The sequence below is a fragment of the Akebia trifoliata genome, chromosome 14, assembly GCF_017979445.1.
Source record: "Akebia trifoliata isolate Shusen 1 chromosome 14, ASM1797944v1, whole genome shotgun sequence".
Taxonomy (NCBI): domain Eukaryota; kingdom Viridiplantae; phylum Streptophyta; class Magnoliopsida; order Ranunculales; family Lardizabalaceae; genus Akebia; species Akebia trifoliata.
Genome location: NC_141388.1, coordinates 14,776,833 through 14,798,908, shown reverse-complemented (window position 1 = coordinate 14,798,908; position 22,076 = coordinate 14,776,833). Strand labels below are relative to the sequence as shown.

The window sequence follows — 22,076 nt, the reverse complement described above, 5'->3', positions numbered from 1 at the left end:
TCCAAAATTGGAACTCAAGTCTCTTCCAGAGACCTTGAGATATGCATTTCTTGGCAAGAATCAAACCTTGCCTGTGATCATTTCCTCTCACCTCAATGAAGTCCAAGAGGGAAAGTTGTTAGGAGTATTAAGGGAACTGTGGACACGGGGTTTTGAATATTCTTCAAACCTCCCTCCACTTTGGGGTGTTTTGGAGTCGCCACCATTCAAATTGATAAAGGGGTGTGAATGGTCACCCGGATTTGTATTTTTGAAAAATCATGTCATTTTGCCATTTTTTTGTAGACTCTTGTAAGATAAGGTATATGGTCCAACCTTTGATTCGAAGGTAAGGGGGTCCATTTATGGAGTAGGGAAGGTGTTAGGCACCCTACTCCATCCACGTGATGTGGTAACCTCGGATTCGGTCTTGTGAATATAAAAAGAAAATAAAAATGAAAAAGAAAGAAAATCGATATGTGCCCTCAAATATGAGGGACTTTCAATGTTGGATTCAATCATTAAGGGCACCCTTATATAGAAGGGGCCCTTTTGTGATTTAACCCATGGTGGTGTGTGCAAATGTGTGGGAAAAGGGAGAGTAGAGGAGGGAAGTTGAGGGGGGTGTTCTTGGTCCAAACCCACCTTGTCCTTGAGTTGATCTTCAAATGTCTTCTCTTGAGTTGACTTGGACTTGCTTGAAGTTGTAGAAGATTGAGTTGAGTTGAGAGTGAGGTGTTGAGATGAGATGAGAGAGGGTTGAGTGTAGTGAAGAAAGTAAAGTAGAGTGTTGTAGTGTTTTTAGGATTTTTTCTCAAATTTTCATTAGGTAGTGTAGGAAGAGAATGGAGGGGTTTTTATAGAAGTTGGGATGTATTTTAGGGGTATAATAGGGTGAGGGTTTAGAATGGTGGATAATGGCATGGGTGTTAGAGGAAAAGGGTATGAAATTTGAGATGAGAATGAGGGTATTTTTGTAATGATGGAAATGGGTTGTGTTTTAACCCAAATGGTTTGGATCTTACCCAAATCCATTTGGGTAGAGTGTTTGGTGGGAGGAGATGAGTGATGGTTGATGGGAGGAGTGGTGGTGTAAGGGAGTTGTTTTGAGAAAGAGTGTTGAGATGGTTGAAGAAGTATGGTGTTTGATTTGGAGAGATGAGTGGTGATTGGTTTGATTTTGAGAGGATTGAAGGGATGATGACATGTGGCAAATGGAGAGATGGAGAGATTGGTTGATTGGTGATGGTGGTTAGATGATTAGAGAGAAGAGTATGGGAAGTATGGGTTGAGGTATGGGTTGAGGTGATTTTATGGGAGTGTTTTAAGGGAAAGTGATGGATAGATATGGGTTGTGATGTGGGTGGTTAAAGAATGAGGGATAGGTTAGGGTATATAGGGTATGGGTTGAGTTGTGGGTTGTTGATGATGAGAGGATGGGGGATAGGTTAGGTTAGGGTAGGGTTATGGGTTGAGTTGTGGGTTGTTGATGATGAGAGGATGGGGAATAGGTTAGGTTAGGGTAGGGTTATGGGTTGAGTTGATTAGATGAGGGAGGTGGAAGGAGATGATGACATGTGTCATCTCTTGGTGATTGGTTTGATGAGATGATGATGGGTTAGATTGAGTTTGGGTAGTGGATTAGGCTTTGGGCTTTAGTAATAGATAATGGATTGGGTAGGGTTGTGGGCTTGGATAGAATAGTGTTGAGTTGGGTTTATGTTGAATTGGGCTTGAGTTGGATGGATTTAGAGAGTGGTGAGGTGTGCGGGTCCATGGGCCATGTGAATGGCCTCGAACATTTATTAATTGAAACGTATTGGATTTCGTGTAGGTTTGGGCTTCAGGGCCCATTCCAATTTTCGATTTTTGGGGGCATCTTACGTCGAGGGCCCGCTCAAATTCGGGTGTCTACAGGAACATCAAGAAGCTATGGGTTGGAGCATAGCTGACATCAAGGGAATTAGTCCATCTGTGGTGATGCACCACATTCGTTTAGAGGATTTTGCTAAACCTTCCTTAGAACCTCAGAGACGACTAAATCCTGTCATGAAAGACGTGGTTCGGATGGAAGTGATGAAATTGCTAGATGCGGGTATTATCTATCCTATCTCTGATAGTCGTTGGGTGAGTCCTATACAAGTAGTTCCTAAGAAGTCTGGTATCACTGTGGTAGTGAACCAAGACAAAGAATTAATCCCCACTCGAGTCCAAAATGGATGGAGAGTGTGTATTGATTATAGGAAACTCAACTCGATGACTCCTAAGGATCATTTCCCCTTACCTTTCATTGATCAAATGTTAGAGCGTCTGGCAGGACATTCTTACTATTGCTTCTTAGATGGTTATTCCGGGTACAACCAGATACCCGTTGCTCCAATCGATCAAGAGAAAATAACTTTCACCTGCCCTTTCGGAACTTTCGCGTATCGTCGCATGCCTTTTGGATTGTGCAATGCACCCGCTACTTTTCAACGGTGCATGATGAGTATATTTTCCGATAAGCTAGAAAAATATCTCGAAGTATTCATAGACGATTTTTCAGTTTTTGGATCAAGTTTTGAGGAATGTCTTCATCACTTGACTTTGGTCCTTGTACGTTGCAAAGAGGTCAATCTAGTCCTCAATTGGGAAAAATGTCATTTCATGGTAACATCGGGGATTGTACTAGGGCACATTGTTTCTACTAAGGGGATTGAGGTAGATAAGGCAAAGGTAGGTCTAATTGAAAAATTACCACCTCCTAGAATGGTCAAAGAAATTAGGTCATTCCTAGGCCATGCGGGTTTTTATCGTAGATTCATTAAAGATTTCGGAAAAATCTCGAAGCCTTTATGTGAGCTATTGGGAAAGGATGTTCCTTTCGACTTTTCAGAGTCATGTCTCTCTGCATTCAACAAGCTCAAATCCGAGTTAACCTCGGCACCCATTATTCAACCTCCAAACTGGAGCATTCCATTCGAAGTTATGTGCGACGCTTCAGATTATGCAATAGGCGCTGTTTTGGGTCAGCGAATTGAAAAACAACCTCATGTTATCCAATATGCTAGTAAAACCCTAAACGATGCTCAGCTTAATTACTCTACAACAGAGAAGGAAATGCTAGCAGTGGTCTATGCCATTGAAAAATTCCGCCCCTACCTCATAGGATCTAAAGTCGTGATCTACACAGACCACGCAGCATTGAAGTACCTTCTATCAAAGAAAGATGTTAAAGCAAGGTTAATCCGTTGGATTCTACTTCTACAAGAGTTTGATCTCGAGATCTGAGATAAAAAAGGGGTAGAAAATGTCGTAGCTGATCACTTGTCTAGGATAGTTAACAAGCCATCTGAGGAATCCTTACCCATCTCTGAATCCTTTCCCGATGAGCAACTTATGCAAATCTCTCAAGCCAATGTTCCATGGTATGCGGACATTGTCAACTACCTAGTTACAGGTCAATTCCCAGTCGAAATGACTAGTCAAGAGAAACTCCGTCTTCTGTCAAAAATAAAATGGTATTTCTGGGATGAGCCATACTTATTTAAGTATTGTCCTGATCAAATCATTAGACGTTGTATTCCAACCTGTGAGCAAGTCAGTATCCTAGAGTTTTGCCATAATCATGCCTGCGGAGGGCACTTCAGTGGTAAAAAGACAGCCATGAAAATCCTACAATGCGGTTTTTTCTGGTCTAGTATTTTTCGTGATGCCCACGAGTTTAGCAAATCTTGTGATAGATGTCAAAGATTAGGAAAAATCTCTAAGAGAAATGAAATGCCTCAAAATCCTATACTGATCATCGAAATTTTTGACGTGTGGGGTATAGACTATGTGTCAAAATGGGTCAAAGCTGTGGCATGTAGAACTAACGATCTCAAGGTTGTGATAAAATTCATCAAGGAAACGATTTTTTCAAGATTTGGTACTCCGCGAGCTATCATAAGTGATGGTGGCTCGCATTTTTGCAACAAGATCTTTGCTGCGTTGATGAAGAAATACCTCATAACGCATAAGGTTGCCACACCTTACCACCCACAAACAAGTGGACAAGTGGAGATTTCTAACAGGGAAATAAAGACTATCTTAGAAAAAACAGTCAATCCTTCAAGGAAAGATTGGTCTTTGAGATTGAGGATTCACTCTGGGCCTATAGGACTGCATTAAGACACCCATAGGGATGTCTCCCTACCGGTTAGTTTTTGGCAAGGCCTGCCATCTCCCTGTAGAACTAGAACATCGTGCATATTGGGCGATCAAACGCCTCAACTTTGATTTTGATAAAGCCGGTGAGAAGCGAAAGTTACAACTAGACGAGTTAGAAGAGATTAGAAATGACTCGTATGATTGTGCCAAAAGGTACAAAGAGCGTACCAAATTCTTTCACGATAGGCACATTCTTAGGAGGAATTTCATTCCTAATCAAAAAGTTTTGTTGTATGATAATAGACTCCACCTTTTTCCTGGAAAACTTAAGTCTCGATGGACTGGCCCATATATTATCCAAACAGTTTACCCCCATGGTGCTGTTGAAGTCCTTAATCCTAAGGACGGATCCACTTTCAAAGTGAATGGCCAACGTCTCAAACCGTTTCTCGAGTATGCTCCGCAGGAGGAAGTTCTTTTTCTCGATGATCCCGTCTATCAAAATTAACTATGTTTTCGTCTAGCTAAAGACGTTAAACTTAGCGCTTCTGGGAGGCAATCCATGCACTTCAAGGGACATTGTGTTAAATATCAACAGGACTATAAGGTCTTTCTCAGGTGCTATCTAACCCACTTCATTTCATTTTGTCAATTTCAATTTTACCTTCGCATGTATATTTTGAAATATTGAGGACAATATAATGTTTAAGTTTGGGGGTGTATGGGTTGGATTTCCACATATTATTTTCTTCTTTTATACAAAAAAAAAATTGAAAAATATTTGATTGGCAACTTTGTTGTATTTTTCTCAAAGTCTTAGCTTATATCTTTTAAGCACTTAGTGAAAATATTTAATCAGTCTTTCATTGGAAGCTATGATCTGGAGTCCCCTTTATGTTTCTCTTAGGCAAAAATTAGAGCAAAGTTATCTTTTGGTTTATAGTCACTTCTAATAAGGTTACCAAGAGTCTAGATTGTATTAAAAGAGCTTGTTACCTTCTTTCTACCTAGAGTTTAAGGAAAAACTAGGTTTGATGAACTTTGACTTCCTTGTTCAATTTGTTGGTTGATTAAAATAAAAACAGAACTGGATTGTATACACCTTGTACAGCAACCATTGAATTAGACTGGGTACCGTGAAAAGGGCTGCCTACTTTTCTTAGAAAAATAGTGAAGAAGTAATATAAAAAAAAAAAAAAAAGATCCAAAAGTTTATGTAAAGTTTTAGTAGGGTGAAAGCCATCAAGTGTAAAAATGTGAGTATACTGGAATATCACAGATAAAGCCCCTTAGAGGTATTAAAGTGAATATCCACACTTCTCACTACCCCAGACAGGATGCTAAGTTTAGAATTAAACCCTAAGTTACTCCAGTTATTCTTGAGTAGTTAGAAGGTTGAAACTCATTTTGGGAAATCGAATCTCTTAAATTTCTAAGTTAGAATCACTATCGCTCAAAGGTCAATTTAAGTCTAATTTTGTCGTAGAGAAATAAGGGTTGGGACTCTATACCAAGCAGTACTTCTAATTGATTGACAAAAAAAAAAAAAAAGACTTGTGCTTTTCAATATAAGTTTTGATTTTGACTATTTTTACTTCAAAGTTATTTTCAAATTTTGTGGGTATATTTTCTGCAAACCCTCACGAGTCAAACTCGTCCACTAGGGGTAACCTAGCGGTTCAAGGGCTTGCTGCATTCGCTAAATGCAGTCGAGGTGCCTGCGAAAGTGGCAGTTTTATTTTCTAGGGACTAGAAAAAGGTAAGTTTGGGGGTGTGATGAGTGTCTCCAAACACTCAATTATACGCACATTTTCTGGATATTTATCTTGATTTTTGTACCTATTTCTCTATATTAAGATAATAATCATGATAAGCCTCAAACCACCACGTTGCATGTTAATTAGGCTTAATTATATATAAATAAATTCATTTACTAGATAAATCTAATTACGTGTGTTTCTTGTGCAGAAAATCAACAATTTGGAATCAAAATCTCAAGGCAAAAACATTTGGGCCCACTTTGGAATGCCCTAACACTTTGGAATGCCCTAATCCTTAACTCATATTCTCCTCTTTTGTCTTTTTGTGCAAAGAAAATTGAAGGCTACTTTTAGACTCTTCTACACACATTTTTCTCTATAAATAGAGCCTTCATTTCTAGATAAAGGGTCCCATCATGGTTCTCTTATCCAAGACTCCTTTAATCTAAGGCTCTTTGCCTATTCTCTTATTTTTTGTATTTTCATTTTCTAGTTATTTTCTTTTGGTTAACTAGTCTTGTAAGAAGTAGAAGAAGAAGAAGTTGTAATTTTCTCCATGAAATGAAGAAAAGTTCTTTCATCTCTTGTCTTCCCTCTCTTGCAATGACATTAGGCTAAGTTCCCCTCCATTGGAGAGTGGAAAAGCCTAGAGCAAGTTCTTGTGTTATTTCTAATTTTATGCCTTTCTTTTATTTAAAATGCTTATGAATTCTCTTTAAGTTTCTTGCACATTTTATTCTTAATATAGATACTTTATGCTTAGATTAGATCAAGATAAAGTATGCTTAAATTAGATAATTTGTAGTAAGAAGTTCTCAAGAAATTCTACTTTGTTTTTGTTCCTTTATTTCATTTTAATTGCAAAACTTTCCGATCTAAGGAGCTAACACCAAGCCTTATGATTGAGTTATAAAAAGGCTAGAGACTAGAAATTGCTCATTAACATGTTTTAGGTAGATCCACCTCCAATGGTGTTTTAATTCATAAGTTTACTTGCTTTTAATTTCATTTACTTTAGTTTATTTTCTAGCAATTTTACATCTTCTTATAAGTTCAAAAATACAAAGAAAAACAGTTTTAATTCCTTTTAGTTAATTTGAATTTTATCTTCTTAGCTTAGCTCTATTCCTCCTTTCTCTTGGGTTCGATCCCCTACTTGCCCCACAAGTAAGGTAAAACTAAGATTATTATTAACTCCGGTGAGAAGAACAACGATAGTCTCATCAGCGGCCTCGGCTTTCCGTAACTTCGCCTTTAGCTTGTTGTAAGCTGTCTCCCAAGCTTCCTCTGAAGAGTCCAGCTAGGCTTGGAGGGAGTTAAGCTGGTCTTAGAGAGCTCTCTCCTGCTCCACCTTTTTCGCCTTCACCAGCTCTTCCAAGGAAGAGATCTTCCCCTCCTCTAGAGCCAGCTTATCTTTATTCTGCTCCAGCTCGAATAGTGCGCTATGCAAGCTTGATTGGAGCTTCTAGGAATTGGCCGCAGCTGCATCCCTTTCAGCCTGAAGCTGAAAAAGGCGACCTCCCGCGACCTGAAGGCTGTCCACGGAAACGTCGCGGGACTCTACAAACTTGGCCACGGCGTGTTGCGCCTGATAAGGAAGAAGAAAAAGCATTAGAAGGATGGAAGAATAGAAAATAAGTATCAAGTGAGAAGAAATAAAAAGTAAATGGCTTACCACGGCCAAGGCTCGGAATGCATCGTTCGAAAATTTTACCGAATCACCGGCAAAACTTCGGTGGACTTTCTCCACGTCCCGCGGGAAGGCGGACGCATTGAAGATCGCCCTGGCTACCGCCAGGTCGGACAAGGCAGAGTCCCTATCCGACACCAGCCTACCCCTGACCGTGGGTTGAACCACCTAGGGGGAAGGAGCCACATTCCCCCTCTGCACCGATCTAGCCGAGGATGCCTGGGACGGCTCGACTGGATGGCTTGTCCCCTCTAGAGCCGGAGGAGAGGGCAGCTGGAGCACCGGGGCCGGGGAGCGGGGCCCCCTCCTTATCCTCTTGAGAAGAGGTTGATGGTCTTCTTCTTCTTCCTCCTCCGGAGTAGCACGCCCCACCCCGGGAGTCCCAGTGGGCAGGGTGGGGGGAACCTCTGCAACTTCCTCCTCGGAGTCGGAGCCAATTATCGGTGGAGGACGCTTGGACTGCAGGGCCATGTCAATTGGGCGGATTGACGGTGGGAGAAGGGCTGTGGCTTGATCGTATAAGTCGGGGTTGGAGAAAAGGTGGGTGATCACCACAAAATCCCCCGAAACTTGTCTTTGGTCGGACCTGCACAAGTCGAACAGTACAGAGTCAGTCTCTAGACAAGGGAATCGAGAAGAACAAAAGGAAAAACACTTGGTAGCACTCACCATGGGGGTTGAAGAAGGAGTAGGCCAGGGAGGGAAGCTCGTCACCTGGGGCACTCTCTCACTGACCGGACAACTGTATCGGGAACAAAAACCACTCATTGTCCGAGTCGGGTAACTCGACCAAGGAAGGCTTCCCTCTCCTCTTCGATAGATAGAAGAAGCCCGGTCTGTTCGGGCACTTCTTTAGAACAAATTGGGCCCTGTGTCCCAGAGCCCTAGCTGGAGGCCGTCATCCTGCCTACTATTCATATGCTCGAAGGCGCTAATAAGTCGGAAGAAATTTCCGCTCATTTGGCCAGGAGCTCTCCTATAGAAATTCAGAACCTCCCGAGTCAGCCTGCTTAGAGGGACTCTGAGGCCTGCCCTAAATTGCCCCCAGTGTACCACTGTGGTACTTAGGGGGCTTTCCCTGAAAAGCGTAGCCTCGTCCACATAGGATAGGCCCACACTGGCAGGGACACCGAATGTGCCCCTAACCACCTCTAATGGAGGACAGGCAAGGGAATGAGATTTCCCCTTGGCCATTTGGGTGAAAAAATAGAGGGATAGGAGGAGAAACTAGAGGAAAGGGGTGGCCTTGACTCTGTTACCTTTTCGTCGCCTTCTTCTTCGAAAAGAACCAGAAACTGGTCACTGGGTAGCTGATGACCGGATGGCACTGCAAGGGCGCAGCGAGGGCTTAGCAAAGGCACGGCAAGGGCACAGCGGACGCAAGAGCAGAGTAAATGGGGCAGAGTAACGGCAAGGTGTGTGAAAGTGAAAGTAAAAATGGGAAATGAATAAGGTATTTATAGACCTGAAAGGCCTCGAGATCTGCGAGTGAAATCAACGGTTAAGATCTCTTAAACGAACAATGATGGGTATTAATTGCTGGGAGATCTGATATACCGTTTGAAATTTGCACGCGAATCAAGCTATTCACAAAACGCCACGTGTACCCTGCACATAATTGCACCGTATAACTCAACAGACATTGCACACCTCACGAGAGCAGTTCTACCGACCGCTGTCCTCGAAAAACGAAAAGGCTAGGTAACGATTCGCCATAAAGAAATCATTAATCCTGGCTAAGACCCAATGAGAGGCTGCCACGTGTCAACTTTCCAATTTCTTATTAATATTCTCGAGCGCCCGATCATTTTGCTCGAACCCTCGAGAGGGGGTATTGTGGGGGAAATTCTTAAACGTGGACACGTGGCTCGAGCAAAGCCCGGAAGTGATAATTTTAAGTTCGGATAGACTGCCATATGAGACCAGTTTATTAGACTTTTCGGGTGCACGGATAACCAACTCAGACTTGGGTTACCGACTAATTAAGTAGCCCGGACAATGGCAGTATAGGTAGGTAAGACAGATCTGACAGATGTACCATTGATTGACAGCTCTAACAACCCACATCATGTCAGATCAGCCCTGATCATCCCAGAAGTGGCAGGGCAGTTACAACAACTCCTGCAGCTGACATGTCAGGGAGTGAGCTAACTGCCCTTAGCAAACTAACTGCCCAAGGTCATTTCAAAGGGTGGCATAGAAAACGATCAAGTTCAATACCTATAAAAAGAAGATGATTATAGGTAAAAGGGGTCGAATTCTTTTTCTCTCAAAAAACTAAATTATATTGATCAATTTGTTTAACTTGATCGTCGGAGTGGGCTGATTTGCAGGTCCGCCCGAACTTGAAAAGAGAAAAAGTATAGAGCAAATTCTTGCATCTACAGATAGCCAGTAAAAATCAAAAGAAATTCAAGGTTTCATGTCATTTATAGGATCATTAGAAGGAATATTGGAAAAATGGTCAAGGTTTAGGCCAAGTTCTAAGTATCATAGATTTGGTGGCCCACCAAATTCAAGGGAATCTCTCAAGGTACATATGGGCCAAATCAATCAAAGTGACTAAAATTCTTGTACGTTTACTCTTGTGCCACGTGCCTTAATCCAATTGGATTTTTATTTTATTTTTTTTTCATTTTTGAAAAGGTGAGCGTATGGGTAAAGACCCACTTCAACATTGTTATTTTAGATAATTACATGAGAACCAAGGTCTCCCTATGACACATGGCGTACTCTTACCATTACAGTCTAAAAGATTATCTTGACATAATATTATCCTTCTAGGCTCATATGATTATCTTAAACACCCAAAAATCAGGAGAGATAGAGTGACAAACTTCCCATATTACCCATCCGTGAAGGAGGAAAATTAATGTTGGTGTGAGAGAAGGCCATGCAAATGTTTGAAAAATGAAGGGTACGGAACATTTTACCCTTAAAAGGTTAAAAGAAAAATGTAAAAGTTGTGTATTTTGTCCTTTTGCCACATGCCACACCACCATCATGCCCTCAAAGCCCTTATCACTTGGCCTTTAATAGGAAATTTGTTGGAACCTTTCCACTTGACTTAATCTTACTCACCTTTTTCCAACAAATTAAAATATCTTTAAGGTAAATTTACCACCCTAACTTACCTGTATTTTTAATTTTATCAAACCAACCATGCATATGCGCTAGATTTTACCTTTTGCCGTTTTATAAAAGAAATCATCCAATAAATCCTTGCTTTCTTATGCAAATAGAAAAGGATCTTGGGCTAATACTAGAAATAATTAATTGCCACATTTTCCCCCAAAAATTAATCTAGAGAAATTTTAAAAGGAATTTACCACCCTAATCTTAATTTGTTAAAAGCACACGGGAGCCAAATTATCATTAGAACATCTTTGATTAGGACAAATCCATGCACTACAAAGGTAGTTCTTGAAAATATTAAAACTGGTAATGCATGGACATTGCATTATGTGAAAACTAAAAATTTTGACTAGAAAATTTGAGGGCCTATGGCCGATGAAATTTTTGATGATCCCCAATTCGATGGCTTAGAACCATCAAATTTCTCCTATCCTCACTATGTGAAAACTGAAAAATCCTACAGAAAAATTGACTGGCCAAGGCCTAGGAATTTTAGAAACTGAATTTTGACGGTCTAGGACGTCAAAATTCTTGATGTTCTCAGATTTGACGGCTTAGAGCTGTCGAATTTCTCTCATCCTTCATTAATTTGACAGATTTAGCTCGTCAAAAAAAAAAAAATTTGAGAATGAAAAATTCGGTGCCAATTTGACCTTTTGGTCCGACGTATTTTATGAAATTTGACAGCCTTAGGTCATCAAATTTTGGCTTTTTTCACATTGTGCCTCAATTAATTTAATGGTTTCGGTCTATCGAAAAAAAAAAAAATTGATAATGAAAATTTTGATGCCTTGATTTGTCAAATTTTATGAAATTTGACAACCTTGGGCCATCAAATGTTATGAAATTCGACAAACTTTGGTCATCAAATATAGGCTTTTTTCATGTTGGATTGGTATCCTCAAAGTATTTTGTTAGAAATTTTGAGGGTAATATACTATTATATTTCTTGATCATCTTAATTGGTGAGAGACATATACTAGTAAATTACCATCAAACCCCATTGATGGAGAGTAATTGAAGTTCACACTTTTGGTTTTATTGAATATAATTGTAACTTGTTGTGCGTGGACCATTATATCCATAAACAATTTTCAAAAAATCTATAAATATAAGGGTCTCAAGACTTTCAAGACCAATTCCTTAGCCAAGAAACTCTACAAAAACACCAGCTCTCCTTCCTCACTCTCCCAACCACTACATCTTTTTCAAACCTTTTCAAGAAGAAGACTAAGAAGAATTCTTGAAGAGGAGAACAACGGTAGCATGAAGTACAATCTAAATAATTTTTTTATGATTTTTTCCTTCCAATCATTTCTTTTCTTTTCATAACTTAGAATTCTTGTGTACAAACTACCCTCTAACTCTATCCTAATCAACCATTCAGGTACCTTAGATTTAGAATCTATTTCTTTTTTAAATTCATGCATAAATGACAAGATGAATAGACCATGGATCTCTTTTTAGAGATAGACACCTTTCTCCTTGCCAAGATCAAAATCCTACCATTCAAATTTATTTGCATTCATGTAGTGTAACTTTCATATGGCTAAGTGAACAAAAGACACCCTTATTGGATCTCTCATCTTTCCAATTGAACCAAATAATTTTTTTAATGGAAAACCTCCCACACATCATTTTGCATTATTCACATTTTAGATCATTTCCCAACACCAATGGGACAATGTCATTAAAGAAATGCACTGACTTGGGACAGATATTCCTCCCTCATGAGAACATATTTTAATTGAATCAAATTAGAGAAGAACTATCTTAAATTTAAATTTCTTCCTACCAAAGCACTTAGTAATATTTGGAGTATTTTATGAGCTATAGTTTAAATAAGAGACATGTGACTATGTTGACCAAAAGTTGGGGATAATAGCTTCCTAAGGTTATAACTCTGAAACTAGGATTTCAAATAGGTTGATTAGTCTTTAATTTTGTTAGAATCATATTAAAGTTTAGTCATCCCCCCCCCCCCCCCTCCCCGAAAAAAAATAAAAAATAAAAACTCTTATTCAATCCCTTCCTATCTATCCCTTTCTTTACAGTTATGTATATTTAAATTCTTGTAAGGTAGTGTAGTTGTTTACTTTCAATGGTATGAAGTGAAAAAAGAGTAAATCTTTACTATGTAAAGTGATTTTTTTTTATAAGTTCATAATAAATTTTTCAAAGAGTATTTAATTTCATAACATGTTGTTTCAAGTTCTTTTAATTCTAAGTACTTTAAATTTCTAGTTTAGTTTCTTTCTGTAATGGCATATGGAGGTAGAGAGTGGACCTTAGCTATGTGACGTAATCTCCTCTTTCTAAGTCTATTTAATAAGTTCCTTCATGGAACATCACATACGTATACTTATTGCACATCAATTTTCTTTTATCTTAAAAAGGTTACGAGTCAAAAGTATGAAATCTACTTAGATATAAACTTACAACTCTAAACCAACAAAAATAGTTCCTAGTGGACACCCTTTCATGCATAAGGTGAATATTACCTCAAAGACATGTCTTCAGAACCAAACCAACAAAAATACACCTCCAAGTGTGTATACATACGTGTAGTGAGTGCTTGAGGGTAAAAAGATGAGATCTATATAGATTTGCATCAAAATCCCGAGTTCATAAAAAAATCAAACAAACATGTACTTTTATATATGGCTTGCTCATTGAATTCTTTTGTGAGTTTAGAAGCCAAATTATACTTTATTTGATTTTCGAATGTTTGCTACCCTTTAAACTTCTAAAAAATCTTAAAAAATCATTTTATACTTCACTTTTTGCCAATCATTGGTAATCACCAACTTGGCAGGTGAGACAAGTACCTAATACCTTCCTTAGCTCACAATCAAACCACCTTACCCTTAACCTTCAAGTGAAGATCAGATTTGAGTCACTAAGTTCTTGAAAAAATGAGTTTCAAAACATTTTTTTTTTATGCATTCACTCCTTAATTCTATGAATTGTAGCGACTCTTAAATTCACGTAGATGAAGTCAAAATCCTTTGAACCTTTATTATTTACATCTTAACAATTCCACTGGGATGTCGAGGGTTCAAACTACTTATTTGTGGGCATTTGTGAAGTTTTTATGTTTATTTGTGGATTGTTTGTAAATTGGCAAAATTCTTTTATGTTACGCGTGCACATGTGAATATAGCCCATTGCACAAACCACCCCACCCCAATAAAAATTAAACCCTGAATGCAAGTAACTTCATGCTTCAAAGTTGATCACTTTGGAACGCGGAGACAAACCATCTACCTCATCACCAACTTATGAAATGCTTGCTTCGATTTGTATCGAGGTTTGAAGATAAATAACCTTTGTATTCTACCCATAATCCCCATGCATATCCTTGTGATTTTAGAGTATATATATATATATATCAATGGGTGTGCCAACCCTCTTCCAATGCTTTGTAAGTGAGTCAATCCTTGAAGGTCAACTTGTAATCTAAAAATTTAGTTCATGGATCGTGTATTTCATGTAGAATGGAATTTAGAATAACATCAATTCCTTACATTGTATTTTGGTGCTTCTTGTTATCTACACTTTATGCGTTATTCACAGTTGACAGATCGTAGCCTATTTGTCGTATAAAATGATTTTATGGCCTTTAGCACCTTTTGTAATATATTATTCCTTTGAAAATAGAGGAATAACAAAATGTTTCACGGGGAAGGAGAATTCCTTCTAAGAATCACAATATGTAATTTTGGTGCCGAAACTTCATCTGTATGCAATGGTATATAACCTTTAATCAATAAGGTGATACCATCCCACATTCTCATCCAAGTTAAAGAAATAAATTAAACATCAGAGAACGTGATTTCTAGGGATAGAAAAGCTTGGTATATAAGAGCTCATTCCATGTATCTTGGAGTCCTGGCAAACACCAATGCACGCAATCTGAGTAGCTAACTGGGTTCGCTAGTTGTTCGGGGGTCAATGGGCTCCATTGCTTCTTGTAGATTGATGTGTGAGCATCCTTTCGGTATTCTGAGAGTTGGGTAATGTTTAGGAATGTGATGGGTACCTTAGATTTACTAAATACATCTCCGATCACCTTCATTATGCCTCTGTGAGAACTGGTTCCCCAATATGTTGGGTCTTCGATAGGAGTTGTCTGATTGTAACAATTTCCATCTGGATCACCTCCCCATTCAATGCTCCTGCAATGTTTCCCAAGAAGATTAATAGAGCTACTATTGACACCGCAACTTTTACTTATTACACCCCAATTTCTTAAATTATTTATCACACCCCAATTAAAGATTAAAACACTCTTCAAACATTCCAAAGGTTTGGCTCAAATTATAATCTCAACATTACAAAACATTGTAAAACTCGTTCAAACAATTTCAATAATGTTTACAATTATTATTAGGCTGATATAAAATCCTAAACCCAGAAAATAGAAATCTAGCAAAAATCAAATTAATTAAAGCTTCTACTGGCACCCCAACTTTTACTTTTTTTCTCAACCATTCATTTATTATCTTTATTTTTAATTGGAGTGTAATAAGTAAAAGTTGGGGTGCCAATAGCAGCTCTCGAGATTAAACACACATTCAAGACTCATGATAGAGGAGAGAAATAAGCATTAGATTTGCTGCCAACACCTATGGCATGGCAAACATGCAAGGGAAAGACACATTATGCGCGTCCCACCAAGGTGATCTACAAGGTCAACAATCAACCTAATAAAATGGTCTAAACCATCCAATAAACATCATTAGATGGGCATGGGCACCGACAATTGCTACACATCATATGGTTAGGATCACTCGTACAAAGTCAATTTTAGGCTCTGAGAGTCCTTGTTGACAATGGACGCTACCGAAATCCCTAAACTAAAAATTAAAATTCAACTGTGAAAAATAGTATTTTTTTTTATTGAATTTTTAAAAAAAGTTCTTAGTTCATCCTCTCCAAGCGTGTGGCATTGGATCAGGTTTTTGGATGCCAAGATGTGAGCTCACGACTCAAATCTTCGTAAGTTAGTCAGGCTAGACTGACTCTTTGATGAACTAGTTTTCTTAAGAAAAAGAAAATAGACAATAAGCTATGGGGAAGTTCACTTACTTTCCATGGGAAGGTGACAAGCTAGTGAAAAAGACCTTGGTCTTCTCAGGATCCATATTATTTTGCACCCATTTCACCAAACTCTTCATTGCCATTCGGTAAGCGTCATCTGTTTCCATCTCAATGATATCTTTCCTCTCCTGGTTGAAAGATCCCTGCCTGTATAGGAGAAGGTATGATACATTTACTTAGAAAAAGAAGAAAAAACAAGCTCGGAAAGCTACAGAACTCATTTGAAGTTTGGGAATTTACAGGATCTTCATCTTCATGCCGGTTATCCACCAAAGATACGTATTGAACACCAAAATATCAACTCCCTTCCAATTTCGACCATGTTTATTGATCGAACCCTTGCGAACAATTCTATCTGTCACTCTGTGGATGACCGCATTATCGGAATTGGATTCTAGAAGAAATGGGGCCCAATAGAACTCGATTGTTGCATTATAATCCTACAAGGATAAAGTGAATGCTTACAATATGAAAAATGTGTAACTTAGATACTTGAGAAGTTAAGGCAATATATGAGGGAGATTCTCTTGTAACCTTGGCTCTGAAGACCGTTAGTGAGTCGAATGTTTCCATGGATTTGGCATGTTCGGGGATGATTCTGTGCAAGAGACAAATCATGGAAACATATTGACCCCGATTCAAGGAGTCACCGACAAACATCATCCGTTTTCCTCGAAGCTTCTCGAGCATGAAAGTTGCATTGAAACTGAATATTTTGAGATAAACGTAGTCATATAAGAAACATCTTCAAATTATTCAACATTCATAGTGAATCATGAGTGTATAAAGGTTATTGTTTATTTTTGAATCCCATAGCAAAACAAGCCAATCAAATTACCACATAAGCTACCAAATTACATGGTCTCATAGGTACCAACACCGCGGTAGGAGTTTAAATGGTTCCATGACTTGTGCCTAATCAATCCAAACCAACAATTACTTGGTATTGTAAGGTGGCTGTTAAAGTTCTCTTCAAGTCCAGTGCTTGTCTTTGGAAGAGTCCAAATTAGACCAAGCCCAGTTCATATGACCCCTAACATATCAAGATATGTGGTTCTGTACCACTCAATGGAATACAACTTGGTGACCTCATACATCAGAAATCAACTTGATTGAACAAACCTATCTCACCTAAAAACACGTCAACAGTGCCTCTACGAAGGACAAAGTTGAAATCCGACTATTGATGTTATGACTAATAGGATCTACTATGAGCAGTTATAAAATAGTTCATGTCTAAAGCTATTTTCTTTAGGGTTCATTCCCTTTGGAGCTGGTACGGTAGCCTTGTTACTTAAGGTAGAAGCACGCTTGCAAGGGAGGATGAAACTTGACAGTGAAGGTTGCCAAGTGCCAAGCTCTGAATTAGGGTCGTGTCTGGGCAGGTGAAACACATAGAATAAATGAAAATTAATAGTGTAACATGACTTTCAATAGACAAGTCATCATTAATGTGGGCATTTCAGATGAATCCATTCATGTTACAACATAACCCACATGGATCCAGGCCCACCATTCGGAATGCTGTCACTGGAACTGACCACACAAATAGGGGTGATCTATGCATAGTCATTCCAGGTCCAATGGCTGCAATATCCCAGCCCATAGCACTCTTTGGCATGATAATGATCCATAGCTGAGATAAACTGAGTAGTGAATATCAAACCACATAAATTTGACAATGATCTTAGTTATTGAAATCATCAAGAAAAGAAACAGCTCTATGTCAAGTGTAGGAGTATCATCAAAAACTAGAACTTGGAACTACTTTAAGATTGAAAACAAGAGGAAGAACAGAATTTTGGAGTGGAAGATGATTATAAGACTAGGGTCATGGTTTCAAATCTCATCTTAGACTGAGATGACTCATCCAAGTCATCTTGGTATCAGTCCAGAACGAGACAGTTATCGCTATGATTCACCTTGGACAGAGGCGGAGCTAGTAAGGAGCTGGAGGGGGCAATTGCCCCCACAGAACTTTGAGACACCCCTATATTTTCAACTAATTACATGCCCCATTTGTCCCCACTCACTCACCTCTCTTCCCATTTGCCCCCACACCCTCATCTCCTCCAATTTTTGCCCCCACACCCTCACCTCCCTCCAATCGTATTTTCCAGCACAAATAATTTTCCCACCATTCAAGTTCTTCAACTATACAACTAACCATAGTTTGCCCCCACTACAAGAAAATCCTGGCTCCACCCCTGACCTCGGATGTTATCTCATTTAACAACCGAGACAATTCTGACGATATTTTGAAAATCTTGGCTGATTCAACTGAGATTTCGTATATTTTGATAATAAACTTTTCATAATTTAAATATGAGTCGTGCTGGAGTGACATAAAGCTGGAACCTCATATCGCACTTCTTGACGTGAAAGTGGATAGGAACCATAGATGCTTTTTCACTTGTATCTCGATGAAAAGCATCTATGATTCCCATACACTTTCACTTCAAGAAGTGCGATATGAGGTTCCAGCCTCAGGTCACTTCAGCATTATTCTTTAAATATTTATTATCTAAATAAAAATATGATATTGTGATTAAGCAAGCATATTATATAATCTACCTTATTTTATAAAATACTTGTAATTATATGCATACAACTATATTAATAAATAATTTGACTTGTCCAATACGACTCGATCTCATCCATGAATGAGATGAGACATCAAACCAATACTTGATTGATCATCTTGAGAATATACCTGATCAGGAGAGCCTAGATATCCTCGGGGATTTGATAAATCAAAAAGATTAGGATTATTTCTGCGACCCAGAATTAGATCTCATTCGAACAGCCCCCACTCATCATGATAGATCCCAGACCTTCCGATTTTGACGGAGATTTTTAGGGAGAATTTAAAAGTAATCTTCAGAATTTGTGGACCAGCTGGTTCTACCATGAACTCGAACTAAATTGGGAGAACTATGAACTGGAAAATTTAGAATAATTAAATAAGAAAATTGGACGATTTTCATAAATAAATAAACCCTGATTTAAGCTTGTTGGGATAGTGATCCAAAATCGCTCTTCTTAAGGGCATTTTGATCTTTTTGTAATTTCTCTAGAGCCTTTTATGGGTTTGATCTCAAAAAGTGTATTTGGGGAGAGTTTTCTTAAGAGATAGTCAAAGAGAGTTTTCTTAGTTGGGTTTTTTTTTTGTCTCAAATACATGACCATTGTTGGAACCACTTGAGAGGATTTTGATCTACAAGCTTGAGAGAACAAAGTTGAAGTAAGAAGGTAGATGGTTTTGATGGCATGTGTTGGTATGGGAGGTTCTTGTTGATTTTCTCTCCATTGGAAGGCATTCTCTATAAACTTAACCTTGTAATTTTCTCCAAGATTGATAGTGATAATTTACTTGCTGGATTGCCCGAGGAGGTAGCCTTATTGGGTGAACCACGTAACCCTTTGTGTTGTGGTTGTTTTTCCAAATTTTCTTTTGCCTCCATTAATCTCTCAAACATATTTTGCTTGCTATTGTTCTTGGGACATCTTTTATATTATTGCTGTAGGAGTTCTTTACAACAAAGCCAAAAAAATTAAGCTGGCCATCTTTTTTTGTGTTTGAAAGAGGGACGATTCAACAAGCCACTAATTAGGAAAAAAAAAATCCAAATTTTACAATAATTTACTAATCATGAACCAAAAATATGTGATTTACAAGGAAAATAATTGCAGGAGAAAAAAAACCCATTTATCATTCAGAAATCAGAATATGAGATTTAACAAGCCAGTAATTTTGATTTAAAAACTGAAATCAAATTAATAGAAAAATTGCAAAACCAACCTGGGCAGAGAGCATCCATGAGGCTGCCATCTCAAAAACTGGTATTCTTTATCAGGTCTCCCGTGTTCTTGACAGGTAAGCTGGGGCTGTATGTACGGACACTCAGACTCGTTATAGTGCGGACGATTCGACTCGTCCCGAACCCACTTCCCATTGAACACGTCGCATCCTTCCTCGCTCTCTCCGATGGCAAAGGACACCTCATTCGAGTCCTTCTCTACCCCCAAAACAAAAACCCTCTAAGAAAACGGTTTCTCAATATAAATTGGTCTTGAATCAGATACAAGTCAGTAAAACTCACCTGTTCTCGATATGGGTTGGTCCGTATTTAGCGTTTCTGAATCTGGTTCGAGTTGTGAAGGCTGTCTAAAGAGGAAAGTGAAGTCTTTGGTGTAGAGAATGGATACGAAGAGGATGAAAACTAACAAGATGAAGAGATAGGGAGAAAGACGAGCCCTTCGAAGAGAGGAGATGGGAGGCTTCATTTGTGTCCAAGAGATCTGAGTCTTTCTGCTCAATTGTGAAGTTGAATCAATAAATACAGGCGTTGGAGTTGGAGGTGTCGAAGTCTTGTCTTGAAGAAGAGAAATGAAGCTGGCAAGATGGCTTGCACGGAGCTCGAAGGAAACTTGTTTTTGTTGTTGTAGATACTGTTTCGCTTTCTTGTGTTGGTAAATCTAGATGATGACATGTTCATCATTAGAATGTTATTTTGAGGTGTGTCGGTTATGGTATTTTAAGAGAGCTGCTATTAGCACCCCAATTTTTACTTGTTACACCTCAATTAAAATAGAAAAATTCAGGAGCTGATTATCATTTCATGTGCTAAATATGAAAAAATTATGATTCTAGTACACTGTTCATTTTAATTCTCAAACACATATATTCCAATGAGATCGTCACTTTTATAATCAACAATCTCGTTGAAAAAAATGCCTGCTATCTCATCGTTAAAAAAATATAGGATATTTGTCTTTAAAATTACCAGCAATCTTGTTGGTAATTTATCAGTGATATCATCACTTTAAATTAGAATACTTACCTGTGATCTTAGTAAAAACTATGTTTTGGGAATTAAAATGAATGGAAATAAAATTTAAAATAAATTTTTTTGCAAAAGTTGTGCACATTTTCATATTTTTATCTAAAAAATAAGATAATGATTGAGAATAAGTAAAAGTTGAGGTGCCAATAGAAACTCTCTCTCTCTCTCCCCCCCCCCCCCCCCTCTCTTTTTTTTTTTTTTTCGAAGATTTCTATTCGATAGACATGGGCCTAAGCCTAATCGTAAACAACTGTTGAAGTTGTTTCAATGTGTTATAATACTAAGTAATGTTAAAATAATAACTTGATCCAAACTGTTGTAATTTTTGAATGGTGTGTTTTAATCTTTAATTAGGGTGTAATAAATAATTTAAGAAATTGGAATTTGATAAGTAAAAGTTGAGGTGCCAATAGACGCTCTCTTTTAAATCACCATCTAAATACATGGAATAATGAATCAGTTTTATTTTAAGATCCCAAACCTAAATGCTATTCATATGTTCTCCCCTGCTATTGAGAATATTATCTTAATGGTAAGGGTGTCAACTACAGTTGGCATCCTGTCCAATAACATCTATTTAACATTCTCATCCAACCTAAGTTATTTGGATATGGATACATTTTATTTTTATTGGATTAAGGATTCAAATAAATTTATTATTTTTTTAGTTGAAAACTTTTTATTATTGAATATAAATTCATCACATCTGATCCAAATATTCGTTTATCCTAATTTAAAATGGTAAAAATTTACAAAGACGTATATTTAACTCAAAACTAAGTGTGCTCGATACTTCCTCAATGAGTGCAGGGGTGAAGTCAGGATTTTCTTTTAGTGAGGGCAAATTTATAATAATTGGAGGGGGAGGGGACAAAAATTGAAGGAAGATGAGGGAGTGGGGGCAATAGGGACATGTTAATAGTTCAAAATGTAGGATATATCAAATTTAAGCATAAATTCAAGGGTATCTAAAATGCCCAAAACAGTTGAATGGGGGCAATTGCCCCCAATGTCTCCTTACTTGCTCTGCCCTGAATGAGTGCATGTACCAAACTCGGATATCTTATCGAAATCAGGTATAGGGTAGATATTGATATTATTTAAAAATTTGGATACAGATATCCTTGAAAAATAGGATGTGAATATCAAATGATACAGATATAAATGTGGATATATGCTTCACCCGACCCACATTCAACTTGTTGCCAACGAACTTTGGTTCGATTCCAAGTACATGAATTACCTAATAACTATTGACACTCTTTGGTACATGTTCACACTACCATTTATTTAATTTTGCAATTTTCAATGAGTGAATTACACTACACGTGCAAGCAATCAATCGAGTGAAAACTGAATCGGACGGATCCTTTCTATGTGATTTGATTTAAATGATTGATTTACCTATTTGGCGTTAAAGAGTGTCAAAAATAT

General features: G+C 38.1%; 1 protein-coding gene across 1 annotated transcript; it reads right to left on the bottom strand.

The window, feature by feature from the left end:
- Positions 1–14,286: 14,286 nt before the first annotated feature.
- On the bottom strand, positions 14,287–20,265 carry LOC147386411 (protein trichome birefringence-like 33). The gene is made up of 6 exons (XM_086423461.1): positions 19,899–20,265; positions 19,598–19,814; positions 16,330–16,501; positions 16,036–16,235; positions 15,784–15,942; positions 14,287–14,870 (listed from the first exon to the last, which is right to left on the bottom strand). The coding sequence occupies exons 1-6, from the start codon at positions 20,080–20,082 to the stop codon at positions 14,531–14,533; spliced, it is 1,272 nt and encodes a 423-aa protein (XP_086279587.1). The 5' UTR covers positions 20,083–20,265; the 3' UTR covers positions 14,287–14,530.
- Positions 20,266–22,076: the final 1,811 nt, after the last annotated feature.

What these genes read in the sequence shown, in the direction of transcription:
- LOC147386411 (XM_086423461.1), bottom strand. Translation starts at nt 20,082, where the DNA reads ATGAAGCCTCCCATCTCCTCTCTTCGAAGGGCTCGTCTTTCTCCCTAT. An exon ending in CCAACCCATATCGAGAACAG is followed by an intron (nt 19,815 to 19,898) that starts GTGAGTTTTACT and finishes TTTTGGGGGTAG; the next exon opens with AGAAGGACTCGAATGAGGTG. An exon ending in TTGTCACCTTCCCATGGAAA is followed by an intron (nt 14,871 to 15,783) that starts GTAAGTGAACTT and finishes GAAACATTGCAG; the next exon opens with GAGCATTGAATGGGGAGGTG.